General features: G+C 42.1%; 2 protein-coding genes across 4 annotated transcripts; both read right to left on the minus strand.

Moving 5' to 3' along the window:
- Positions 1–589: 589 nt before the first annotated feature.
- On the minus strand, positions 590–4,204 carry CCNB1 (cyclin B1). Of its 3 annotated transcripts, none has more exons than XM_063320073.1 (8): positions 4,134–4,204; positions 3,525–3,854; positions 3,142–3,324; positions 2,606–2,764; positions 1,990–2,226; positions 1,420–1,560; positions 1,036–1,146; positions 590–767 (listed from the first exon to the last, which is right to left on the minus strand). In XM_063320073.1, exons 1-8 carry the CDS (start codon positions 4,152–4,154, stop codon positions 657–659), a joined length of 1,293 nt encoding a protein of 430 aa, XP_063176143.1. In that variant the 5' UTR covers positions 4,155–4,204; the 3' UTR covers positions 590–656. The 3 variants fall into 3 exon arrangements, with proteins under 3 accessions (XP_063176143.1, XP_063176145.1, XP_063176144.1); XM_063320074.1 differs by having other exon boundaries at positions 637–767; positions 1,424–1,560; XM_063320075.1 differs by lacking the exon at positions 3,142–3,324.
- A 3,446-nt stretch (positions 4,205–7,650) lies between these two features.
- On the minus strand, positions 7,651–26,404 carry SLC30A5 (solute carrier family 30 member 5). Its single transcript, XM_063319704.1, has 16 exons — positions 26,271–26,404; positions 25,890–26,012; positions 23,922–23,988; positions 22,901–22,986; positions 21,428–21,515; positions 19,407–19,494; positions 18,095–18,171; positions 16,829–16,999; positions 15,930–16,218; positions 15,348–15,556; positions 14,105–14,262; positions 13,335–13,464; positions 11,654–11,879; positions 10,792–11,018; positions 8,712–8,840; positions 7,651–8,089 (listed from the first exon to the last, which is right to left on the minus strand). The coding sequence occupies exons 1-16, from the start codon at positions 26,342–26,344 to the stop codon at positions 7,919–7,921; spliced, it is 2,313 nt and encodes a 770-aa protein (XP_063175774.1). The 5' UTR covers positions 26,345–26,404; the 3' UTR covers positions 7,651–7,918.
- Positions 26,405–26,506: the final 102 nt, after the last annotated feature.

Here is a 26,506-nt window from a genome sequence, read left to right on the forward strand (position 1 = left end):
CGGTGGTGGTTCCGTGGTGGCGAGGCGCGAACTGGGGAGGGGCCTCCGACACAAGGTGCCTGCGGCGGCAAAAGGGCTGAGCTTATTCCCCACCCGAGCCTTCCCAGTAAACAAACCTTCACCTGCGGTGGGCACGAGAAGGGAACAACAAGGCAGCCCCTTCTCCCGGGTACGTTTCAGGTAAATAACAGAAGGGAAGGAGGTTAAGTATTTGTGAAAAAGAAAGAGATGGGGAGAGTGGTAGGCAAAGACCCATCATCACTTTCAAGTGAAGGCAGACACAGCTCTCTGACCAGTATTCTCCTAGAGGTAAAGCCAAGAGTTAAGTTATTAAAAAACAGTACAGTAAATAAATACTAAATTAAGAGAGCTGACGTCTAGTCTGACAAATCTGGGAGATACCATCTCTGACGCCACAGTAGCAGACTACTTGGAGGAGCAGCAGCCCTAGCTGGGCCTGGCCTAGGGCTCCCGTAACACCCCTCAGGCTGTTTACAGCCTCCACTGAGAAGCCTTAGCTGTAGGAGGAAGTCAGCTGTGCTACCACACAGGACACAAGGTAAAAAGACTTTATTAAGAAGACCGAACACACCAATAGAGATACAAATTTACAAAGTGACACATAGCATAATGTTCTGCTTCAGTTAGAGCAGCAGTTACATATTGTTAATCAGAGGTTGTGCTAGATTCCATATAGTGGAAGATTTCAGATGTTCAGTGGCACTTATCTTGCCATTTTTGCTGCTGGCATATTTGGTCTTGATTGCCTGCAAAGAGAGAAGTTTGATTAAGTCTACCCTTTTCAAAAATTCACACTATTCCAGCCTACCTGACGCTTGGTCACGAAGCCCAGCCCATCCTAGCATGCAAGATTCATGGCTGGCTCATGCCACTTCAGCAAGTTAGGTATCTTCAGCTGAAGTGGGCAGGTCTGATCCAAGTCTGACAGCAGTGGCTCAGCTAAGACAGCTTTAGCGTGCCACATACTGACAATTAACCACACATACTACCCATGTGCACTGTTAAGATTCTTACCATCTGCTTGGTAGCACCCTCATTCACCAGAATTACATTCTTTGCTATGTGCTGCATAACTGGTAGAAGGTCATGCTCTGTGTAAGATGTGTAGTGTTGCAGAATTGGTGTCTGAAAGGAAGGGAAGTCATTAGACAAACATACTAGAACAATTTGAGTACCCTCGGTTCTTTGTCTTCTGTTGGGCTTGGGCAGTCATGGTCTTCTGTCTCACAGGGGAGAGTTAAGATTTACTACCCTACTTCTGTCCCCTTGTAATGAACCATGGGGAGACAAGAACATGATGTGATACCCCAAGGGAAGCAGAAGGCATGCACTTGGCCCAGAGTGTGCACAGGCACACTGAGTCCCAAACTAGGAGGTGGTCTGACAAGCAGGACTTACCCACCCACATCCATTGAGGAGTTTCAAAGCCAAACAGGAAGCAGCCGATGCAGTCTTAGATGGAGGAAAGTGAACCATATCATAATCCACAATGGACAACTCCATGAGGTATTTGGCCAGAGTGTGCTGTTTCAAGTCCGCCTGCAGTAAGTCAGAGTTGAGTATTGTCTATCTCCAATGTAAGAGCATCCTGTCAAGCCTTTGTTTAGTCAAACAGGAAGAAATACTTAGCAAACATTTTCATAGCTATAGGCTTGAAATTCAAGTGGTCTAATTACGTAGCAGTTCTGAGCTGTATTAGGCTGCTTATAGTCTAGGACCACTCCTTCCAATGGCAGCCTAGCAGTCTCCTGCAGCAGCGTTTTAATTCTGGTTGTGGGTGGGTTAGGTTCACATGACTAAAACCAGACAAACAAGACCTGTTTCTGCATGGGAGACAGGTCTCAAATAGGCTCAGTTGCTAAACTGTTGTTGCATCACTGAAATGTTTTGAACCATTTTAACAAGCTGCTGCAGTCAAGTGTTGCATTTTCAGACTCTGCTTACAGTAACACTTGTTCTCAGCTTTACCTCTGTTATCTTTGAAATCCTCCTTAAGAAGTGCGGAGGGACAGGGCGACCCAGACAAAAGTCCAGGGCTTGCAGGATCTTCCTCTCCATCTGGCAGATTTGGGATGTAGTGCAAGTGCAATCAGTTATGTAGGCAAAGTCTCCAATGTGTGGGGGAAGTATCTCTTCATATTTGCTGGCAATGAACATAGCTGTTATACCGACCAGCTGCAGTGTCTTCTTGGAGATAGGATTGTCCTGTAGTAAGAAGCAGTAGAGATTTACCTGAATGACTTAGCTCAGAACACAGCTTTTCAAGCCACAGTAGCCACTGTAAGGTTTGTTCTATGACTTGATGTTCATACTGGCATCTGTTACTTCTGTTGACATCTGCAGGGGTATTAGAAGGCTTTGAGATCAAATGAGGAAGAGGAGTAAGCAGTTTTGATCCATCGAGTCACTATTCATAGTCGAGAGGGTTATGTGGTACATACAATTCAAAACATCACATGCCCTCTCTTGGTCAGCTGTATTTTGTTAAGGGTAACATGTCTAATGGTGTATGGTGTTACTGATCAGTGCTTGTGCTTCAGCTTAAGGGAAAAGCATTGCCCAGTGCTGGGCAAGACGCACTCACCTGCAAGAAGCAATCGATGATACCAACTGCCATATACAAGGTCTCCTGGTGGAATTTGAATTTCACCTGCACTTGCACAAGCCAGTCCATCAGCATGGCACGCATGTTCCCATTGATTTCCCGGCCATCCAGGTATTTGGGTCTGACAGGTTTGTTTTCCTGTGTGGAAGGAATAGGGTTAATTTACCTACTGGCTTAGCTGGAGCATTTGCAGTGTCTAGCCTCTGTTACTCTCTAAGGCTTATCGAGGAATTTGGCACAGGCATAGCCTGTGGTGCCCATGATGCAGGCCACGAGGTTCATTTGCTAGAGATGGGCTAGAAAGAGCATGGTACTAGTACTACTAGTTGATTGGTCTAACAATCATCATCTGTTTATGTTATCAGCTCAGTTTAATCTTGTATTTTAAGTTGAGGGATCACTTATTAGTCCTCAGGAAAATCCATAGATGAAAGTGAAGCTCCAAGCCACACCTATAATGACAGTCTCACTGCGTCAGCAGATCCCCCTCGCAGTTCTGACCTGCTCCTACCAACCTCAAGCTCTCTCAGATACTTGTAGATATCCTTCACATAGGTGCTGCAGAGGTGTGGGTCATCACCATCATCCATATCTACATCTTTCACATCAAGCAAGACATCAGAAAAAGCCTGACACAGTATGTCCTCTGATGGGGCACATTCACATATCTCCATGGGGGTTGGAGACTGAGGCTCCACCTACAAGGAAATTCAGGATCAGGGCAGGCAGCACCCCGCCGCTGCAGCCCAGTGCGGGCCAAGCGCAGGCTCCGACAGGGCGAGCTGCACCCAAGAGCTGTGGGGGCTCACAACCCCCATTTCAGGGCACTGGGAGAGGCCGTGCCCCCCAGTCAGCCCAGCGCGGGGCTGGGGAGGGGGCCCACGGCACTGGGCGGTACCTGGGAAGGCTCAGGCTGGGGCTCCAGCTTGGGCTCTGGAGCTGGCAATGGCACCTCCTCCTTGGCGACGGCCCTGAGCGTCTTCTTGGTACCCACTTTACCCAGGGAGATGTCCACCGTGCGCTTGGTACCTGCCACCTTCCTGCAGACCGTCTCCTCCACCACCATCCTGGCAGCAGCCCGCTTTTTCGTCTCAGTGACGCGGTTGCCGATGTCCCCCAGAGCGGTGCGGGGCCGCAGTCCCATCTTGGGGGCGCACACCGCCTCCCCGCGCACGGTGACAGGCAGCAGGCTGCGTTTCGGCGCGACGTCGGTCGCCACCTGAGTGTGCTGTGGGGAGAGGGGAGGGCGGTCAGCGGCAGCGTCGCGGGTGGAGGCCGGGACTGCACGCGCGGAACCGGAGGACTACGGAACGCGGACATGGGGCGTCGCACGGCTGCCCTCCACCCCCAACCCAAGGGTCGAAAGGGAGCCCGGGGGAAGCGAGGAGGTGCCCCGGGAGAAGGAAAAGTGCGCACGCACCCCACCGCCTTCCCCGCCACCCGCGGCGCGACACCCCGGTGGGCTGGGCTCCCCCGCAGGTGGCGGCCGGGCCCGTCCCGCACCTACCCTGGTAGCCCTGAGCGCCATAACGGAACAGCAGCGGCAGAGCGGCAGGAACGGCAGGACGGGACCCAGCCCAACCGCGGCGCTTTTAAACAGCTCAGCCGCTGCCGCTGATTGGCCGCCCGCTGCCTCCTTATTGGCTGTCGGCGGGCCCGCCCCATGCGTTACCGTGGCGACGGGCCGGGAGCGTTCGAGAAGCGGGGGGGCCACGGCCGGCGCGGCGTGACTCTCCTCTGCGCGCCCCCGCGGCGGCGCCGGGCTCGGCCCCGGCCGCGGCGGGTGTCCGTGCAGCCTGTCCCCGAGGCGGCGGAGAGCAGGTCTGATGTCCAGCCCGCGGCGGGCCCCGCGTCGAGGCTCCCGGGCAGGGGGAATGCCCGGAAAATGACCGGGAAATGGAGTGTGTTCTCCGTCTGCCGACCTCAGATCAGCCCCTGCGCAAACAGTGGGGGATGACACCAGAGCGCTCTCGTTGTGCGGGATTTTTCTTAACCAACTTTCCCGTTTACATCCCAGCCCATTTTTTAACCAGAAAAGCCAAGGTACACCACATAAAAGTCAAGGTACACCACATAAAGCATTACGGAAAAACACATTTATTTTTTTCCCCATGATGTACACATATATTGCCTGCTGCCAGATGTATGATACATAACTGCAATTTTTGTAAATCTTGGTTTCATCTTGGAAAGCGCTTTGTTGCAACTGTCTGCATGCAGTGGGGGGTGCTGGCAGACGAGAGGCTCAACATGAGCTGTCAGTGTGCACTAGCAGCCCAGAAAGCCAATCGTATCCTGGGCTGCATCAGGAGAAGCGTGGCCAGCAGGTCGAGGGAGGTGATTCTCCCCCTCTACTCCACTCTCGTGAGACCCCACCTGGAGTGCTGCGTCCAGCTCTGGAGCCCCAGCTACAAGAGAGATACGGACATGCTGGAGTGTGTCCAGAGAAGGGCCACGAGGATGATCGGAGGGCTGGAGCACCTCTCCTATGAGGACAGACTGAGGGAGTTGGGGTTGTTCAGTCTGGAGAAAAGAAGGCTCCGAGGAGACCTTATAGTGGCCTACCAGTATCTTAAGGGGACCTACAAGAAAGCTGGAGAGGGACTTTTTAGGATGTTGGGTAATGGTAGGACTAGAGGGAATGGATTAAAACTAGAGATGGGTCGATTCAGACTGGACGTTAGGAAGAAGTTTTTCACGATGAGGGTGGTGAGACACTGGAACAGGTTGCCCAGAGAGGTGGTGGAAGCCCCATCCCTGGAAGTTTTTTAAGGCCAGGCTGGAGGGGCTCTGAGCAGCCTGGTCTAGTGGGAGGTGTCCCTGCCCATGGCAAGGGGGTTGGAAACTAGATGATCTTTAAGGTCCCTTCCAACCCTAACAATTCTATGAAACCAAGTGACTAGGCTGACAACTTCCCCACCACAGTATTTATCAGAATATAACTCAATTGGCCTTCACCAGTGATTTGAAAACCTGCCCTTATAGCACAGGTGTAATAGATTATGCAGCAGGGGGAAGCCTGAACCTTTCCTTGGAGGATTACTGCCAGATACGGGCTCTTGGTAAACGAATTTAGGGCAGACAACGCTTATTGCCCTTGTTTTCCTGTCAGGGCAGCCAGGAAAAACAGTGTACCTTGTGTGTGGGTTTGCACTTGGCTGTGAAGTATCCAGGTACGAGCCGATCCTCACTGCCACATTCATCTAGTGTGCTAGCAGCTGAAGTATGGATTCAGCATTTTCTCAGAGAAAAGTTGTGGCGAGAGTGGAAGCTTTTCAAATTATGTTAAGCTAACTTGATTTGGAAAAAAGAATCACCCCCCACTTTTCATCTACCAATCCCCATGGGGCTAATGCTCGGTGTGGCGAAATGCTGTCAGCTGCAGTACCATCACTTCAAATATAAAAATAATTAACTGAAGCTTTTTGCTTGAAAACGGGTTTTCAGAACCAAAAGATCGCCCTGCTTATAGGCTGAGTGTAATTGTACGACTGTTATTCAAGTGACCTGACCCTTCTGGAGGAGGCAAGGCGAGAAAACCACTGCCAAAGGCATACATCAGAAGGAAATAAACAGGATCAAGCTCCGGTTCTGCACTGCCGGACCGAGAAAGGAGGGACTGTGATTTGGGCAGTCCGTCTTCATCCCTCTATGCAAAAGCAACACAAGTTTTAGAGACTCTCTGACCACAGTTTTTCAAGTCAATCCTGTACTGCAAATAGTGTTTTAACACAGCACTGGAGGAAGAAAATGGAATGCAAACTTGTTTAACAGTTACAAAAGAAACTATCCAGTTTGTATGAACACTCATATCAGAAGAGAAGCAGAATTGCTCAAGGACATTTCTAATGGCATTGCTGGTGAATCTGATCTGACCTTGTAATTCTTACACCAGTCTATCCTCAAATTCCACTGATATCAGTCAGGTCTTCATAATGATATTCAGGTACTGATCCTAAATAGCCACAATAAGAAAAGAGTATGACAAAACAAGACTGCTGTTACATATGAAATGATGAAAGATACACTCATTCTTGCTAACCACTGAGTTGATTTGCTGAATTCCAAGGAAAATAATTACGGGTTTCAGACAAGAAGACAACGGGGCACAGGAAGGCTGTAAACAGATGTCAGGATAACTACCTCTGAAGACATATGTTACTACCCCATTGACAGATTTTCACTAAAGACAGATTTGTTTTCTTTGCAGTATTGAGACCCCAGGACACGTAATTATTTCTTAAACACACCCTTTCCAGTCAGGAAGTCTCAATTTGCAGTTTGTTTCAGCAGCTCGCCAAGGCCCAGATAACTGTCGCAGTTTAGCATTCTAAATCTGGACTGCGTCCTTGGGTAACACACAGAGGTACAGCTGGCAACAGTACGCCTGAAGCTGTGTTATGGTATTATGAAAAAAAAATCAAGTAAATGGCAGAACAACATATCTGGAGGAGGTGAAGTTTAGCAGAGTGCTAGGATGCTCACTGATTAATTACTTTAAGCTTCAAACTATTGCATTTGCAGTTACTTGTACAAAAAGTACAAAAAATTTATTTTACAGAATGTTTTTGTGATTCTGAGTCCTCCCAAGAAACACGAAAGTGTCTACAGTTTTTTTCCCTCCCAATTTCTCGCTGTTAACCTGTGGATTTCTCTCCTTAAAAGATAATTTGATATAAATTTAAAAGGTAACACTTATTTGTTCTGATGCATTAAAATTAAGTTTAGAGATCAGATTTGTATGCTAAGACATAATATAAAAACTGTATATTTCTATTATCTAGCAAAATGTGCAAAAAACATGATTTCCTGTTGGTTTTTGCTCCTCATAACAAACATGTAATTTTTTTTTTCATTCAAAGAGTCTTCAAGCTATGTTTGAAAGAAGGAAAAATATTTTTCAGTTGATTATGTTTGCATTCCAGTATAAACTATTTCCATTTCCCACTGCTAACGTAAAATTATAATCATCGTGTTCCATACTTAACAGAAAGTATGGAATATATTTATGCGCATCCACAAGCTGCAAGACTTCTGTTTAATAAACACCAGGTACAGTACTGAAGATTTCCATTATTTTCACATATACAGCAAAAATTCAGTTCCATCTTATTTCCTTTATAAAAGCATCTTGATCCAATTTTAACAAAGATAGTATGTTTAAAAAAATTCAAATATATAGTACATTTGTTTCTGTACATGTATGTGCAAGATCTCCTGACAAAAATTAATACGAATATGGAATCCTACAGCTTTACCCTTTACACCTCCTATGGCCAACACAACTTTGAATCACATGATGTAAGTACCATCTTTGTAGTATTTCATGGATTCCAGTTGCTGAGTCATTGCAAGGACATCCTGAAATCCTGTACTGAGTCCGGACATGTGCTGAAAATAAGCTTCCTTCTCCACTTGGACAGTCAGGTTGTTTACACCAGCGTCTTTCAGAATCGCTGTAACCTGAAAGAACAGTATCGCTAATGTTAACATTACACTTCATATGCATCTCACAGCAACTTGCAATACTCTGGCTCTGAAATACTGTAGATTAAAAAACAATCATCATAAACAATTCAATTTTCTGGAAAGCAAAGACTAGCTTCAGAGGGTATGGCTTTGCAACACCTGCATAATGGGTCATTCTCAGTGTCTTACATAAGGAAGTAAGTGTCTTTTTAAGGGAAAGAAAATCCCAAGGCAGACAGATATTATTAAGCCAGTTATAAACCCACGATTAGCATCCAGATATCCCTACTGTTTACTGCCTGTTTTGAAGCATGAGATCCAACTTCTCCTCCCTTTCTCACGGAAGATGCAGCGCCACTTTCAATAGCGAGAAAATCCCACACAGACTTCTTTTCTTTGTGTTTTGTTTTGGCAGGTGTTTTAGTGAACAACTCCTGATGCAACCAATTCCAAACTAGCAGGCAAAAGAAGTATCGCACAAGAAACCAGCTCTGAGATATTAACTAACAGCTACAAAAATAATCACAAACAGCAGCTTCAAACTTCAGTCTATTGCTGAAAAAGGACTACGCAGTAAGAAATTAAGACATTGGGGTCTAAAAACCTTGCACCTTACCTGCTGAACAATTCTCTGTTCCATCACATCTGATACCGCTTGCACATGTATTGTACCTGCCACGACACTTGCAGAGTGACACCAAAAATGAGGATCTCGGTAGGATATGACTCCCTCTATTTTTTGTATCTGTAAAGAAATTACATCAGAAACAATGGATTTAAGAACACATTTTCAGCTTGGGTATGTACATGGATATCAGTGGCAAATACTTCACAGGGTAATGAAGCTGTATAGCAAAGCAGCTTTCCAGGTAAGCCATATACAGAAATATGTAGTATTGAAAGGTCACCTTGCTACTACTGTCAAAGACCGGAAGCTAAAAGTCAAACTAAATGAAAAAACTCAGCAGACTGCAATGCTAAATGGGATGAGAAAAAAATTATTTAATGTACAGATCAAAGTAACATCAATGGGCAGATCAACCAGAAAGCTGGCTGGGCATTTAACAATTTCTAGGGCATCCGTTACCTGACTATCCAGGACAAGCAGCTGTTTAGTTACCATAGCTGGACTTAATTCAGACACATAATCTCTTCCCATAGTTTATAATTTTTTTAAATTGATCTTTGTACTGGGTCTGGTTAGGATGGATTGATTTTTTCACAGCAGCCAGTACGGTGCTGTGTTTTGAATTTGTGGCTAAAACAGCTTTGACAACACACCAATGTTTTTGGCTGTTGCTGAACAGTGTATGGGCACTGTCAAGGCTGTCTCTTTCCCCCACTCTGCCCTCAGCCCAGTGGGCAGGCTGGGGGTGGGTACGAAGACGGGAGGGGGACACAGCTGGGACAGCTGACCCAAGTGGGCCAGAGGGATATTGCACGCCATATAACATGCTCAGCTATAAAAACTGGGGTAGAGGAAGAAGGGTATTTTTTGGCTTCCAAGGTGGCTGTTGCTCAGAGACCGGCTGGGCATCGGTCTGCTTGCGGAAGGTGGTGCATCATTTGTTTTTTTCCATCTCTGCTCTCAAACTGCCTCCTCTCCTGTTAAAACTGCCTTTATATTGCTCCCAAAGTGTTCTTGATTTTGCTCTTCCTGTTCTCTCTCCTGTCCCACTGGCAGTGGTGGTGGTAAAGGGGGAAGCGAGCAAGTGGCTGTGACGATGCCTGGCTGCTGGCTGGGGTCAACCTACAGCAAGCATATTGTTTTACTGTGATGTATTTTTTAAAATGCTTTCCCTATTATCTTTTAATGAATTGCTCTTTGGTTGTTTTCAAAAAATACTTCCTTTTTCCTCCATCTCCCAGAATTGGTTTCTGTCTTGCCTCATGAAAAATGAAATCCCACTGTGCATCTTACCTTCCTTTCATTACATAAGTCTCTCCCAGACAATTTCTACTTATTCTTTTCTTTTTCATGCAGCTTAAGAACAGATCTCCCCCTCTACTAATTGACAGGACACCATCAGGATAATCTTCTTTGCTGCCCCTAGTTGATAGCATCCTCAAAGAACACGTAACTAGTTCTTTGACAGAGAGGAGTTCTCCACACTGAGGTCTGCACTACGATTCTGGGCAGGAACTTCAAATGAGCCAACAGTGAAGACCAAGTACAGCCTCAAAGTAGATACCACACTGCAGCATCCAGGAACAGAATGGACTAGAATGAAGAAGTATTTAAAAAAACAGCTTTACTTTTGCCATCTCACCTACTGTGACCCAGCATGCCTCTCATGATATGGACAAGTAAGAAAACCTGCAATTACAGGCTCAAGATATAATCCTGTAGCCTGAACTGTACACATCAAGTTTAAAAAGGTTGCATGCTTTTGGGAATTGCTACATTACTTTCTTAGTACTAAGTACCTTTCCCACAGTGTTCTACTTCTCTGAAATCATGAGCTACCCATAAAAGCAAAAAACAGTACAAGTTTTTTTAGTCACAAAACAATTTTGATTAGTAGAACTCCTAATCCTGTCACATCTCTGCAAAACAGATTTTAAAAAACTTGAGACATGAAATTGTTGAAGACAATGCAAGCTGTCAGACTGAGCTACTTGAGTTTATTAACTATTAAAAACAGTTATAGATTTATATGTTTATATATGATAAAATTTAGAACTGTAGTTCTGACCTTTTCTAAAGCAGCATGCAGATCTTTCTCCTGTTCTGGAGGTATTCTCAACAAAAGCACTTGACAGGCGTCTTTCAATAGTGGGATAACACTAAGAAAAATCAATGTAGCAATAAAAAGAGAGCAGAGTGGATCAGCTATGAGCCATCCAAATTGCTGAATAAATATTGTGGATACGATAACACCAACACTGCCAAGAGTGTCTGCTAACACATGCAGAAACACACCTGAAAACAAAACAAAGTGATTAAATTGAACAGTTCTATTTAAAATGTACATGTATCTTCAATAGCAGAAGCACAGTAGGGTTTTATTAAATATAATAAATACTCCTCAAGCTAAATGGAGGCAACTATCTGCCTAACCGGGCACAAAATTAAATGAAACATTTAGCTTTTCTAAAGAATCACAAATCAATGTAAAGAAACCCCATTTTTACTCTACAGTGCAATGACTGAGACAGGCATTTGCAGATTAAACCAAACGTAAACAGTCTTTAAACTGTTAGTGGGATTTGTACTATATATCATTTAACTCCGTATAGAGGAACTCAATCCTTAACACAGGATAAAAAGATCAGTGTAAACGCTTTTGCCTGCTAATGTGGACATATTTTAATAAATCATTTGGGTTTTTGTATGCCAGCTCTGCTCCAGTTTTATAAGATTGTCTATCTGCTACTGCTAGGAATAATCCTTTATACTGCTTTAATAGTGCACAGCATTCTCAACGTACGCTCAAAGGGCACAGATCACTTCTGGAGATTTTAAGAATGATGCATGGTACAGGGTCTGATTCTGAAAATCTTCGAAGTCTGCTGGAAATCACATGCATCATTTACGATTCAGCAATTTGTACTTGCCTCTCATGTTGGTATTCATGCCTCCTCCGGAAGACCCGTGGGAATGTCCATGGCTGTGCCCGTGGTCACTATGGGAATGGCTGTGCCCATGGCTGTGGCTGTGCCCATGGTGAGAATGGCTGTGATCATGGGAGTGACAACCTCCCCGAGAAGCTCCATGGGAGTGCGCGTGGCTAAAGGCGCAGATACCAACAAGATTTACGATCAGCCCTCCAACAGAGACTGGCTGTGAGAGGGAGAAAAGTCTTTTAACGTCACTACATCTTCCCAGGTGTTCAAGTTTATTTTCTAGAACACGGTAATCAGAAACACTGTACACCTAATATAGGAAAACTGTGGAAGGATTATTCTAATGTGGATTCCTCATCATATTCCTTTCAGTATACAAGCTGGTTTCCAAGTAATTTTCTTCTCTTCTCAAAAAAATCCAATTCTCCCCAACCTTCCGAAAAAACCCATCCAATAACCACCACCAAAATGCAAAACCAAGTATTGACAAATCAGGACAAGATAGCAAATTTAATTTTAAGAAGGGGCGGCTGATTATATTTACTTTCAAGAAGAGATGAAGTGGTCGAATACAAACTTTGTTTTGCTTTCACTAGCAGAAAAAAATATTTGTATATTGTACCTATGACATGCACACTTATCTAAAATTGTACTTAACTGAAGACAGCAACTACTGCTTTAGTGGTTGAGTTGTGCTTTTTATCTGCCTGCCTATTTTTCTACTCTTATCTTGGAAAACTAGCAAGGTGTAAGAGTAATTCCAGCTAATAAAGGAGTTAAGCAAGTCCTACTTGTGAGTTATTAGACCTTTACTTGGCTATGCAGAGTTGCTCTTGTAGAGGGGGTAACCGCTCCTGCCCCCAAGAAACAAAATCAGTAGTGAAAATGGAGCAAATATTGAAGATTAAAAAGAAAAAAAAAGAAATCAGGCCTCGATTCCAGCAATGCACATTTCTAATTGTGCCTACATAAAAATATTTCTCTTTGTTACTGGAGAGAACAGGAGAGCACAAATTTGTGTGTGGATGTGGGAAAGAAAACAAGTGAAACTGGAAATGTGATAAATGAAGGCTTGGATTTGCAGAATTCCATAATAAATAAAAAGTCTGAAGAAAACAAACTATTGCATTTGAAAAAAAGGTATGGAAGCTTGTAAATTTAATTGGGGACCCCCTGAAGAGGCTATGGAATGTAGACAGATGCGGCTGTAGTCAAGATTAGCTACACACAGCTTCATGACTGTTTATGCCATAGTAACACACTCAACATAACATATGAATTCTGGCTAATTTTTGAGGTTTCTCAGAGAATAATACAAAATCTATTCTGTAGTAACTGACATTGGTATACATAACAGCCAAACCAAACTTAGTTTGGTACAGATTATTTCCTTGCTATCTTTTACTACAGAAAGAACACCATCTAAAAAGAGTAGAGCTGTGACATCTTAGAAAAAAATTCAATGTAACTGTTATAATTAAGTTATATTCACGCCTACATATTTTAAAAACACCTGTAGTTTGGATTTTAAAATTAGAACATGTTAAAAAAGTCAAGGCACAGTTTAGATTATGCAACTTTAGTCTACTTTTTTAAAAAATATTTTAGTTAAGATGAATATAAATGAACGAAAAATTGCCAAAAAACGTTCAAAGAGAATGACAAAACTTACAGTTAGCATATTTGTATCTATGTCAGGAGGATCCACCAGTCTGGCCACCGATTCCATGAAGACAAAGAAAGCAATTACCATCAGAAAGAGGCCATTAATAAATCCTGAGAGAATTTCTACACGTCCATACCTGAAAAAAAAAATATCTACTTTTGAGAGTGGAAAAACAGGTACTCTGAGCAAATGTCAAAGTTATAATAAATAAAGTTATAATACATTTAATATAGCATTGTTTGCTTTGATTTTTTCCTTAATGCCACAAAATTGTGTCTCAATTTCTGAGTTAGTTTTTTATATGAGGTAGCTAGTTTGCAACTGTCCAAACACCAACAGTATAAAGCTACAATAATGTAAGCATTTTTTTATATATACTGCACATTTAGGGCTTCGAACTGCTTAACAGCTATGCAATTTAACTATACAAATTTTGACTATGTCAGCACAATTGAAATCCTCATATAAACACTGACTTTTGAGCATGTATTTTTGTTTGACATACATACATATATAGAGTGAGGCAATTTCTACATAATATTCACAGTGATAAAGTTTGATTTGTAGAGAAAAATGAAAATCACATTTCAGACACTTTTTTGCTGGAGTAAGAGGGGAACAGCGTGAACACAAATGGAACAGAGAAGAGATACAGCAAAAAACACACAGAAGCATGCACCATTAAAATATCCTGAACATACCTTTATAGCAGGGCATTTCAAAATGAGCAAGCAGAATAATTTTCAGATAGTCTTTAAAGAACGTAATATACATACCCATAAGAAAATATGCGAGTTGCTTTCCATCTCGTCATCAGAGCTGCAAAAAGCCCCATCACTAATGCAGAACAATCAAAAAGCATGTGAAATCCATCAGAAATAAGACCAAGACTATTGGTCCATACTCCATAAAAAAGCTCCACAAAAGTGAAAGCCTAAAACAAAAGAGAGTTTGAATTTTTCTTCTAACATTAACTTGTAATCTGATGTTTTGGTAGCTAGCAGGAAACTCTTTTCATAGGACACTTAATAGTTTTCAAAGGTATTGTTTGAAGTATTTCTAGACCATTTTCTTTCTCATCCAATGAGACAAAAATAAGAGATACATTCCAAGTTTATGAAGAGACATTTTTGAACCTACCCTCCTCAAAGCCTTAGACCTAAGAAAACAACCCTCTACAGGAGCAGATTTAAGTTCTAATTTAGAATTTTAAACTAACCTTGTGCAGTCAAAGTTTTAAGCATTTTGTCATTAAACAACATACCATCTCTGATCTGATCTATTATTAGTGTAAAAGCAATGCTGTCTATACACTTGTTCTGTAAAAATTTTCTTCAACAATTATTTGACTGATTAAATCTTGTGAATTAGTTTTCAAAAGGGTACACAAGAAAACATTTTTAATACATACATTTTCCCTGTATGATTTACTATTATTAATTAGTCTGCCTATAAACTTTCTTGCCCATCTGTCGTATTCCATAATGGAATTCCAGAAAGTTATCACAGACACTTCCAGGTTTTCCCCCTATTTTTTTGGATAACTGCCAAAGAACAAAGAGAGATCTTTGAAAATGAGATTCTATCAATCTTGCTTACTACATGACGTTTTCCTATTCGAGAAAGGGAGAAGCCAAAAATAAAACCATCCTACTCCAAAATGACACTCATCAATCCCACACTTATTATTTTCTTGTCCCCATCCTTGAAGGCCTCATTAGTTTCAGCTTATCTGCTGGTAACATTGAGATACCTTAATCTTAAACCTACCATCATGCAAGTATTTACTTACTGGAACAACAGTTACACATAGAACCAGTGCCTCACTGTGACAGCAAATCAAAGTGACCTGCCACTTACTGTAAGATTAGCATAAGAATCTTCTATTTTAACATTCCATCTAATGAAAGTATCAAGGGTCACTTTAAAAACAATCAATCATGGAACTTCTAAAGAATAACTCTTCTTATTGTACTATGTATGCACTGTGATTGGGTTTGAAAACAGACATGGACTTACCAGATTTAGGCACAAGAAATAGAAGATCTGCCTAGAATCATACTCCTCCAGAATTTGTTTCAGTGACTCCTTAATAAACCGGGGTAACGACTGAGAGCTCTGCTGTAATGCGTCACCCATGAAGTTATAGAGAGGAGTGCCTTCTGGGGAATAGCCAATAAGGGTACCCTTCTGCCCTTTCTTGGATGGGGAGGACAGGATATTGGCAGCTGCAAGGAAAAGTATTGAAATTTTTGTTGTTGTTTCTAAGTTTCACAGCTATTTTATAATGAGTTTTATCAGCAATCAAAGCTTACGTGAAATTTGCAGGCAGCAAAGTGATTGTCAACTTCATCTGGAGGTTTAGCATTAGATTTCATTGCTATGTAAGATTAGATCATCACTTCCACAACAGAACAGATCTACTACATTCTCGTTTTTTTTGCAAACAGACAGTAAAAGAGCACAAAGTTACAGGACCTTTTTATTCCAAAGAATCCATAAAAAGATTATCCAAAAGAATTCTGCACACACCTATTTTCCGATTGGCTTCCCAGTCACAAAGACAACAGATTTATGTAAAGATAAATTAAGAATACGTACATAAAATGAAGAAGACTGCACTCACTACCACCCCTCCAGAAAGAACATGCTCTGTGCTTTCATGGTGTGGTGGCTTGTTCATAGCTCGAAGCTGGTCTGTTATTGGATGTGTCCAAAAGTTGCCAAAAAGCAGTGCACTAATGAAAATGAGAAAGGATCCATATCGAGCACACGTGGAAGCTTCCATCTTGACAGAGCATATGGACTCCACGTAGAAATCCAGGATCACAACAAAAAAGATGACTGTTATGAAAGGCATGATGAGAGAAGACCAAGACTCTACTTTACTCTGCAACGAAAAATACATTTCAAACAGGATTGTTCACCATTAGATGTGACTGTATAGACAGCATTAAATCTAGCTCCCTTTCATTACAAACGTTTTCATCAACACATCGAAACATAAATACTGTTATACGTTCAATTTATCATATGAAACCAACATTCCAGCTACAGAAAGACACATACAGCTATTACACGTTACAGTACCTTATTTTAAATACTTTCATGCGTTTAAAAGCAATGCCATATGCAATGCCATGCTTGCAATGGCCTACTCTACCTAAGCATGCAGGCATAACAAACATGTCTTTAAATTACAATAATCTAACCCTCAGGAATGAGAGAGCCCTGTATTTATCCGGTCATTAATACGTGTGCAGTGTTAGTATATGAATCCAGGATATAATATCTGAGCTAGCAAGATGAAATAAAGATATCACACAAAAGGGGAAATTAAGGTATCATGCAGATATACATCAAAATAGAGAGGGAAAATTTCAAACTGGGCTTACTAGAAAAATAAAGATGTCAACTTTGCTAATTTTATAGATTTAAATAGCACTTCACAAGCAGAGGCATTACAAAAAAAATATTTATTTTTATACTTGCTATCTTACCTCTGTTGTCAGAGAGAGAACAATAACCCATGGGCACAACAGAAGGACGGAAACAAGATGAGACAAAGCTTGAAGACGCTTGGCTCCACCTACATCTACAGATAGTTTTCGGGAAGCCATGTGAAAACCAACCTTACAGCACAATGCCAGCACCAGAAGCAGTACTCCTCCCTGGAACCACAGGGTGATCCTGTTAACATTTCTCAAGAGCCAAATACCTCACTCCAAGCAAAGTGGCACTTACATGAAAAAAGATTAATATGCTTTCCTTAATTTATCAACAAAAGCCAAAGACAGGATATTTCCTCTAATTGTTACTCTAGTTAAAAACAGTAATATAGCATATTCAGCTATATTACTCAGCATTATTCACAACAGCCTAATATGACTTGATGTTTAAAATTCTCAATAGTGTTAATTGGCATACAACAGCAGCAAATTGGTAGTGAACAGCATACAAGGAATAAGAAAAATTACACAAAACTGGGTTTCCCATCTTTCATTACAAAAAAAGTGTTGAAAGTATACATAAAGCCCAAAGTGTCATGTCACCCTGGCCTCTAATCCTTTCATAACCTTTTCATTCACTTACCTTTATTTGCACCATACCATATCTCTTCACAATATTTTCTTTCAAAATTGTTCTATGAATGAATCACAAAATACACACACACCATCTCGTCTCCCTTAGATCACACTTGCTTTGTGCATGGTTAACCAGAATCTCTAACATTTGATTTATTTTTATATTAATACTTTCTCAGCTGCTCCGTATTTTTTTTTCCTGTTGTATTCCTCAGTGCAGCCACTTCATCAACAAGACTAAACTAAGAGAACAACTCAATCTGGCACGTTAATCCCATACAGGAAGATTTTGATACTTAGTTATTCATGCCACCAAGTATAATGGCTTTATACTACTGAGAAGCATCAGAATCTTTTTCTTCAAATACAAGTGTCTAATGTAAAGAAAAGACTGGGGAAAGATGAATGAGCAGCAACAAAACACAGTCCCCAAAAGTGAGCAAGAACCTTATTGTATGCTGCGCATTAGGACCACCTAGACCACCGATGACAGGGAATACTTTATGGAAGCTGCTCACACACAATCAAGATGCAAAAATTACAGTGCTAGTGCAGTTCCAATACGGGGTGGGGATATTGAACTTTCTGATTTTGATTTAGGCTTGTATTAGCCCTGAGCTGGTGAAATTCTTACCTACAGACTTAGATAAATATTAACCTACTAAAATGCAAGTTCCTTACCTTGTGATCTGCAACACCCAGGAAAGCAATGATTGTATACAGAACATGTGTAAGGGCACTGTCATGATGCCCCTCAGCTAAATAAAAAAAAATTAAGGAAGAGCTTAATTTGATGATTTTTCTTTTAAAACCAAAGAACAGGTGGATGTAGCAGAAGATCGTGGGAAGCTGAAGTAAGCGAACTGAGCTTTAAGGTTTGTCATATACTTAACATTTAGGATAGATGAAAGTATTTCCACAGAAAACAGTTAAAAATGTTTGGAAAAAAAAGAAAGAGTATTTTAAAACATGACAACAGTCACTGTTAAATAGAATGTAAATCCTGTATCATGACTACCGTGCAATTTTGTCAACCAGACTTCGAAAAATATACTCACTAGCCTTAAAAATTAGATTGATTTTCACTAAAAGCACTAAAATACTGTGTCTAAAATATGATCTACATCTTTCCATTTTCTAAATATTTAAACTTTACAAAACAAAGACTAATTGACAAGCACAACCCAGCAGAATTAAAATAATGATAGCTTTTGGGAAAACTACTAGAGGGCACTTTAACAATGAATTTACTCACTGAAAACTCAGTGGATTAATCAATACTATTCCTGAATTTGCACCTGCAATTCCATGTTTTCATCCTTCTTTGAGAAAGTTTACTTTCAACGTGTTTGTTTTTACCGCCCATCCTCAGATGCACCACTTTTTGTCAGTACATTTTGCTATGGTAAGAAGACCTGTTGAAAACTTGCTTCAGCATCACTTTCAATTAACTCAGTGGCTTTGAAAGCATGGTAGCTAGTTGCCATTTGCAGTTTAAAGTCCATTGTTGTTGGAGCTACTTCAGGCTATTTCACGTCACTTTTCAATTTAGCAGATGAACTGCGACTACCACATTTGCAAAAGCACAAAGCAATCTTCCTGTATACACCAAAAGGACTGCAGGCCAGGCTGTCAACCATTTACTGCACACACTTAAGCTACAGAAATGATCTAGATTTTTTTTAAAGTGAGAGCTGATCAAAAAAGCTTCTAGCAATCCTAAGTGCCAATACGGTATGTGCCAATGGGTAGGGAGCCCTTAACTACAACTTAAAATCTATAGCTAAGTTATCAACAAAGTAAGCAATGCCATTAATTCAGCTGTAAATATCAGTATTTAGATATGAAAGTAAAATCTTCTGCACTAATATTCTTTAAAGGTAAGATTCCTATAAAAAAATGCAAGCATATTTAATTCAGCACATTCAACTTCACATTCTCTCTGCTCCAGTAATAACAGGCACTTGCTCTTACACATAGCAAGAAAGGATACGATGCTCTGCTATTTTAGCCATGAGGTCATCATTATCAAAAAGTAGTAAGCAGATGACAGCTATAATAAAAAATGCAGCACCTCTTGTCTGTAAAAAACAAAACAAAACAAAACAACCCAAATATTTTTATAACATCCCGTACCACATTAATGTAAAAAAAATCCAGGAAATCATCTCCCTCCTTCCCCCCTTCCTGATCAATATAAGCATATTTCCCTTCAGTAAAAAAAAAATGAGAAACCCCCCCATTTTTTAAAAAAAGTGACCTTGACAATATAATTTTATATTTATTCGATTTTTCAGATTTACCCGATAACTAAGGGCAAATCACCACTGTAACATGACAGAAGCCTGCATTTTAGGAAATTCAAGTGTGATTGCTTCCTTCTTCATGGTATCTTCCGCCTGCCAAAATGCAGAGCTACTTAAGCCTGACGATTCAATATTTTGTAGCATCAGGGAGCTATAAACAAGATCTAGCTGACAAATTGTAGTATTTTGTCTTATGGGAGGTACAGGCTAGAGCACTGTGCAAAGGCTCTGAGAAAGCAGAGCTCTGCAGTGCTTTTGTGGGAAGAAACAGAGGTAACCATGAAATCCCAGCTCCTAGAGCCTTCACCACCTTGACTTTTAAAACACTGCAATTTTGGTATTCATCATATTGGCAAAAGCCAAATACAGATATCACATTCTTGTTTCGGCAAGTCAGACAATTTCTCTTTGCCAGAGTTCACTTCATGAAGCTGCAATATTCAGAGGACAGGGTCATCACTCCCTTCTTTCTGCTGCCGTAGACATGCAGCTTAACTACCAAGCGTGGCCCACTAAGACAGAGATCACAGAATCACAGAATCATAGGGCTGGAAGGGACCTCTGGAGATCTTCTAGTCCCAACCCCCCTGCCAAAGCAGGGTCACCTAGAGCAGGCTGCACAGGAATGCATCCAGGCGGGTTTTGAATATCTCCAGAGACGGAGACTCCACCACCTCTCTGGGCAGCCTGTTCCAGTGCTCTGCCACCCTCAAAGTAACAAAGTTCCTCAACAAAGAACCTCTCTGAAGCTCTTATATTTATCCTTTGGGTGGATGGCTGGAGGGAAAAAAAAGGTATTCTAGGTGAAAAGCTTCATGGTGGATGCCCTAAGCGTCTCAATTTGAGGAGGTGGGGTAGAGTGTAAGAGCAGATGACTGTGCTATTCACTTTAACGCCAGCCTAAAAGTGATTAGGGGACTCCAGCAGCAGTTATGAGACAGGGACTTCAAAACTCCCTGTCTGAGATAGTGCCAAAGACAGACTTTCTCTTAACACAGCAAGTACTCTAGCCTCAGGTATATGACATCAGAGGTTACGTTCCTCCAGCTATCACAGTTTTTGAGGGAAAGTGGCCAAGACTGCTCGGTGCTGGTCTGAGTTCAATCCATTTAGGGCTAATTAGGCACAGTTAAAAAACATCTTGCAAAGGTGTGTGTAATGGGACTCAAAGGATGTTTCAAGTATAGAACTCCGGTTAAGTGAAAGACTGGGACCAAGTATTCAGCACACAGAGGCTCATGCAGACATTAAAGTCCTTAGAGGGCTTTTTGGCACAAAAAACAAAGTATGTGAAAAGCTACAGCCACTGAAGAGAGTAGGCAAGGACCTGGAGACTGTACTGATGGACTTCCGTGCTTAAAGGCCAGGACCACTATGTGCGCCTATGTCCTTTTCTCAGTCTGTACCCAAAATCCCATTACAAAGAATACTGAAGAGCAAATATCATTCTCAAGGTTCCTTTCTGCCTACAAACAGTAAAACTTCTCAGATACCTGCTATGGATCTCCAACAGCTTCACCCACTGTTTCTCCCTTCATGTTGTGTTTATTATTTCAAGTAGTACATCTTACCATTTCACCATTAATTACACTAAAAAGAGCACACTTTCTATAAACATAGGTCCGAAACACTGTTTGTTCTGGGTAAAGAAGTACTTGTATTTATAGCATTCGGTATTTTTAACATGTGGTAAAATTTTCTTAAATACCTTTGCTGGTCCTCCACCTGAGCTTGTGAACAAGACGCTAAGGAGTGACAGCACGACCACATCACTGTGCTCAAACAGCAACAACGTCCTATAAAAAGGTGAAATAAACACTTACATCCTCTTCCAAGAAGTTTACCTAAAAAGCTCGATATATGTTATTTCAGATAAAATTCAATGACACAGCAGTCAAAGATTTATCTTGTGATTTCAACAGCAAGTTTAACTAATTCAAAAGGATAAACGTAAACCTATTTGCCTTCACCAGCAATAGATCTAGCTGCAGACAGCATGACATATCACAAACCAAAGAACTTCCTAACTCAAGGAACAGATTAAAATTATTCATGTATAGATTACTTTGAATTGTACTTTCTTCTAGTAGCACAAGGAGATACTAACTTGCTCAAGATGGAACTATTATTCGCATTACAATACCTCCTCTAAACCAATGTTTCTGTCTCCCAGAAAAAAAGAGGTCCTGTTCTGCTGTATTACATCCTGTTTATTGAGCTGTTGATGGTCTAGTAGTTTATGCAACCTCAGAACCTTTTAACTGCTGAAAATAAGTCATTCTAACTTTAACACTATTCAGATAGCAAAGGCTGACTAACAAGCTATATTGACAGCTTTCTGGAGGAGAACATGAGCAGAACATGTCAGAACTGCTGTCAAGTTTACCAAATGCTTCTGCCATTCTCCACATAGCGATACAACCTGTTAGGGCCCATGTTACATGTCCTGCTTGGGAAGACTGCTAGCATCCAGAAAAGCACTACAGTATTTCTTAAAGAAATCCTATTATTCTCAGGTATGCCTTCTCCTCTGTAGAGGAAAAAAATTCAGCTTCATAAAATGAAGGCTGAAATTTAGGCGCTACCTTTCTCTCTCTAATGAAAGACGCCTTCTAATACATTAACCTTCACTTTTGGAAGTCTAATGTTATTCTTTTATAGTTACTCAGTATTGCTAACAAACAGCACGAGTGATTTTACTCCGAGTATATGCACTAATACTACCCAATTCCAACACAGCATAGGCATATGACCAGACCAAATGCAGAAATTGATTCTAGTCACCTGTCACAAGAATACAAGCTGCTGTCACCAGCTATCAAGCCATGGACTTAAACAGGTAAATAAACAATTGGAGTTACACAAATGAGACCAGGGGAATGATGAAAACTACCGACAGTAAAACAGTCAGTGATCTTGTATCACTCATATTGATATTTTAAGCACTACCAAGAACTGCACTGGCATCTTGTCATGGAATGAAGAAAATCACAAGTTTTACAGAACATTATATATAGTTTTTCCCAAGCACAACTGAGTTCACAGCAGAAAGCATAAAGGTTCATTTAAAATTTCAAAAAATGAAAGTGGGCTGATGGACAAAAAACAAAGAAGCAAGATACGGAAAGATCACCAAAACTAGCTTAAAGAGAAAACATTTTTACAGTAAATACATTTTTACCTCAGTGGTCCACAAAGAGTAAGGCCAAAAAACCACAAGAGCGAAATGATACATCCCACAACAGCATGCTTAAAAATTTTGATCCACTACAAAAGAAAGGTATTTCATTATCATTTTCTCACAGTTTAAAAATAAACATCCTGTTACTAGCATTCTTTTAGCATAGTAGTTGTAGAAACAGAGGGGAAAACATATGCTCTGCAAGTTGTGTTCTAGAAATACATTAAACAAGATAGAGTGTCTATAACAAACATCACATCTTCAAAATCCAGAATTCAAATTTTTTACCAACAGTGAAACCATACATGGACAGATTTTTCCTAACACAAAGATGCAATTTATTTCTGTTTACACTTTAAAATTCTGCCATACGTGTCTTAATTGTGAACGCAGTTGACATTTGGAATGCTTCTGAGAATATCCTTCAGATTCTCTCTACTTAGCACATATACTGATAACACTCTGCATGGATCAAGTTTTTGTGCACACAATTACATAAAACCAAGACGAATATGGAGCAGGTGAAGAAAATCTATTTCTTACAAAACAGCAGGTTCCAATCTGGCCCTACTCTTACTTCTTGGGATACTGAGAACTCAGCCCAGGTCTGAAGAACAGTTAGACTAGCCCCTCATCACAACGTACCACGCAGGAAGCACTCTTGGCATGGGGGAACGTGACTAGAGCACTCTGACATTCTGGCAGTCCAGAAATCGCCCCTCTAAACTGTCAAAGTCAGCTAAGTAGACTAAGCTCTTTTTGAAAATCCAGTCCTCAAAATAGATGCTTGTATAGAGCCAAGGACCAACCTTTTCACGATATTCTCAAAAGAAGCTGACAAATGCTAAAAATGCTGACTGTTTTTTACAGCACACTAGACACAAAGTCAGTTACGCACTTCTGGAAATCGCAGCCACATCTTTCAAGTGGAGTAACCTCTGTTCCGCTTTCATTTTTGGCAACAGCGACATTGTTAACAATATCTATAAAATGTGAATCACTATTACAGATGTCAACTCACCTGACGCTTGGTTACCACTTTTCCAGAAGAAAATGGTTTTTGAAACAAAACCATAAAAAATGCAGACCTGTTAAAAAGACAAAGTTTTCTCTATCAGTGTATTAGCAGTCAGCTTTTTATTCAAACCAGCTCTAAATAACTAGGTCTCTCATATCAGGCTCAGTTTACAAAACAACTTCCTCTCTATTTTCATTAAAAGGCCACACTGATCACACTCACTGGCTTTATTTTCCCTGCTGCATTACATGTGTCGGATAACAGTACAAAGGTGATGACAAGTGAACTTCAGTTCTGGTCAACTTTAAGTTCTTCAGAGAATGGCTAATGAGAAGTCTACCTGTGATTTACAAATATCAAAATTACTTATCTCAGAAGTTTTGAGGAGAAAGAGTACTATGTTCTTTATCGGCAAAATATGTACACCCCAGGCTTACTCACACATGGAATGCCAAATACAGTCTTGCTAGAAATGGGACTAAACAGCATGCATCTTCCTCAGCTGGGATCAAGGGTAAGTTATGGGGAAAAAGACTACAGTGCTTGGCAACATGCAAGTGAGAAGCCCAGAAACGTAAACAATTTTTAAAAAAAAAGGAAAAAATGAGGTTCCAAATGTTCCAACTCTGCCAAGTTTATTACAGAAATGCTTTTCCATATGCTATCAGGTAAATACGAATGAGGATTGTGCCTGCAGAGGTTGTTTGTGTCTATTTGCTATGAGTTCCGACACTTTAGCTCTCAATCTGGGAAAAACAGCAGTTGAAGCTCTACAGGAATAGATAATGAAGAACTACAGGAATACAAATTATAAGGAAGAAAGCTTGTCTTCTACACCCTTCTTAAAATTTTGGACATGCCTGGGTTTCCTATGATCGGTGCTGTCATATGATCAACTCTGAAACAGCAAAAACACTGAAGTTTCTTGACGGTAGAGAGGCCTTACAGAGAGATGTGGATAAACCAGAGAGCTGGGCAATCACCAACCACACGAAATTTAACAAGAGCAAGTGCTGGATTCTCCACCTGGGGCAGGGTAATCCTGGTTATGTGTACAAACTGGGGGACGAGAGGCAGCCCCATGGAAAGAGATCGGGGGGCTTGGGTTGATGGCAAGTTGAAGATGAGACAATGGTGTGTCCTGGCAGCCAACAGGGCCAGCTGTGTCCTGGAGTACATCAAGCACAGCACAGCCAGCCAGGCTGGTTGAGGGAGGTGATCATTTCACTCTACACTGCACTGGTGTGGCCCAACCTCCAGTACTGTGTGCAGTTTTGGGTGCCTCAGTATAAGAAGGACTTCAAAGTATTAGAGTGTGGCCAGAGGAGGGCAACCAAGATGGTGAAAGGTCTCAAGGGCAAAACTTAAGAGTGGCTGAGGCTGCTTAAGTTGCTCAGCTTGGAGAATGGAAGGCTGAGGGCTGACCTCATCGCAGCCTAGACCTTCCTCAGGGGGGGCAGCGGAGCAGGGGGGTGCTGATCTCCTCTCGCTGGTGACCAGTGACAGGACACGAGGAGATGGAATGAAGCTGTGTGAGGGGACGACCAGATTGGACATTAGGAAAAGGTTGTTCACTGAGAGGGTGGTCAGTCACTGGTACAGGCTCCCCAGGGAAGTGGTCACAGCACTGAGCCTGTCAGAGTTCAAGGAGCATCTGGATGACGCTCTTAGTGATAGGGTTTAGTTTTCGGTAGTCCTGTGAGGAGCACGGGGTTGGACCTGATGATCCTTAAGTGGGTCCCTTCCCACTTGAGATATTTAATGATTATAAAATCATAGTGATCAGAGACACGAAGGAAAAACATTTCTATGAACACAGTACTTCCTGGATGCACTATCATGCCTTCTCCTCCTCGATTAATCTATAATAACATAATGGAGGGTATAAAAGGTTGATGCTGATACAGGAGGCCGTAGACAAAGCGTGCTGTACAGGCGGCGGCCAAGGCTTTTCACCTCCTGCGCACTCACCCCAGCTGCACTACAAAGATAAACTGCACGAGGTGGACGGCCTTCAGGAGGTCGTATGATTCGAAGAGCCCCACGGCTTTCAGGAACTTAGTGAAGCACAGCAGCACGATGTACCGGGTCAGCCTAAGAAAGGAGACAGGGCAGTTCGCACATGCGGCCACACACACGGACCAGGCCCCGGCTCCTCCCGCTCCCCCCGCCCGCTCTGCGCCTCAGCCGGAGGTCGCCGCCCCCGGAAGGCTGAAAAGCCGCCGCTCCCCAGAGGGAGGGACGGCGACGGGGAGGGACGGCGACGGGCAGCCCCCCTCGGGGGGGCTGGCCCGAGGTCCCCCCCCCACCCAGCGGAGTGTCCGCTCCCCTGCATTCCCCCGCCGCCGTTACCGGGCGCTGGGCACATCGACGGGCCCCAGCACGCCGCCGCCGGCCAAGGCCTGCCCGCTGTACTTCTCCTCCATGCCGGGGCGGGGGAGCGCCCCTGCCAGGGAAGGGCTGCGAGCGCTCAGGCGCGGCGCGGTCCGCCTCCCCCGCAGCGGGGGCACCTCATCCTCCGCGGCCGCCCGGACACCGCTGCGGGAAGAGACTAGACACGACAGAACGGAACGGAAGGGAGCGGAGCG

The sequence above is a fragment of the Chroicocephalus ridibundus genome, chromosome Z (assembly GCF_963924245.1).
Source record: "Chroicocephalus ridibundus chromosome Z, bChrRid1.1, whole genome shotgun sequence".
Taxonomy (NCBI): domain Eukaryota; kingdom Metazoa; phylum Chordata; class Aves; order Charadriiformes; family Laridae; genus Chroicocephalus; species Chroicocephalus ridibundus.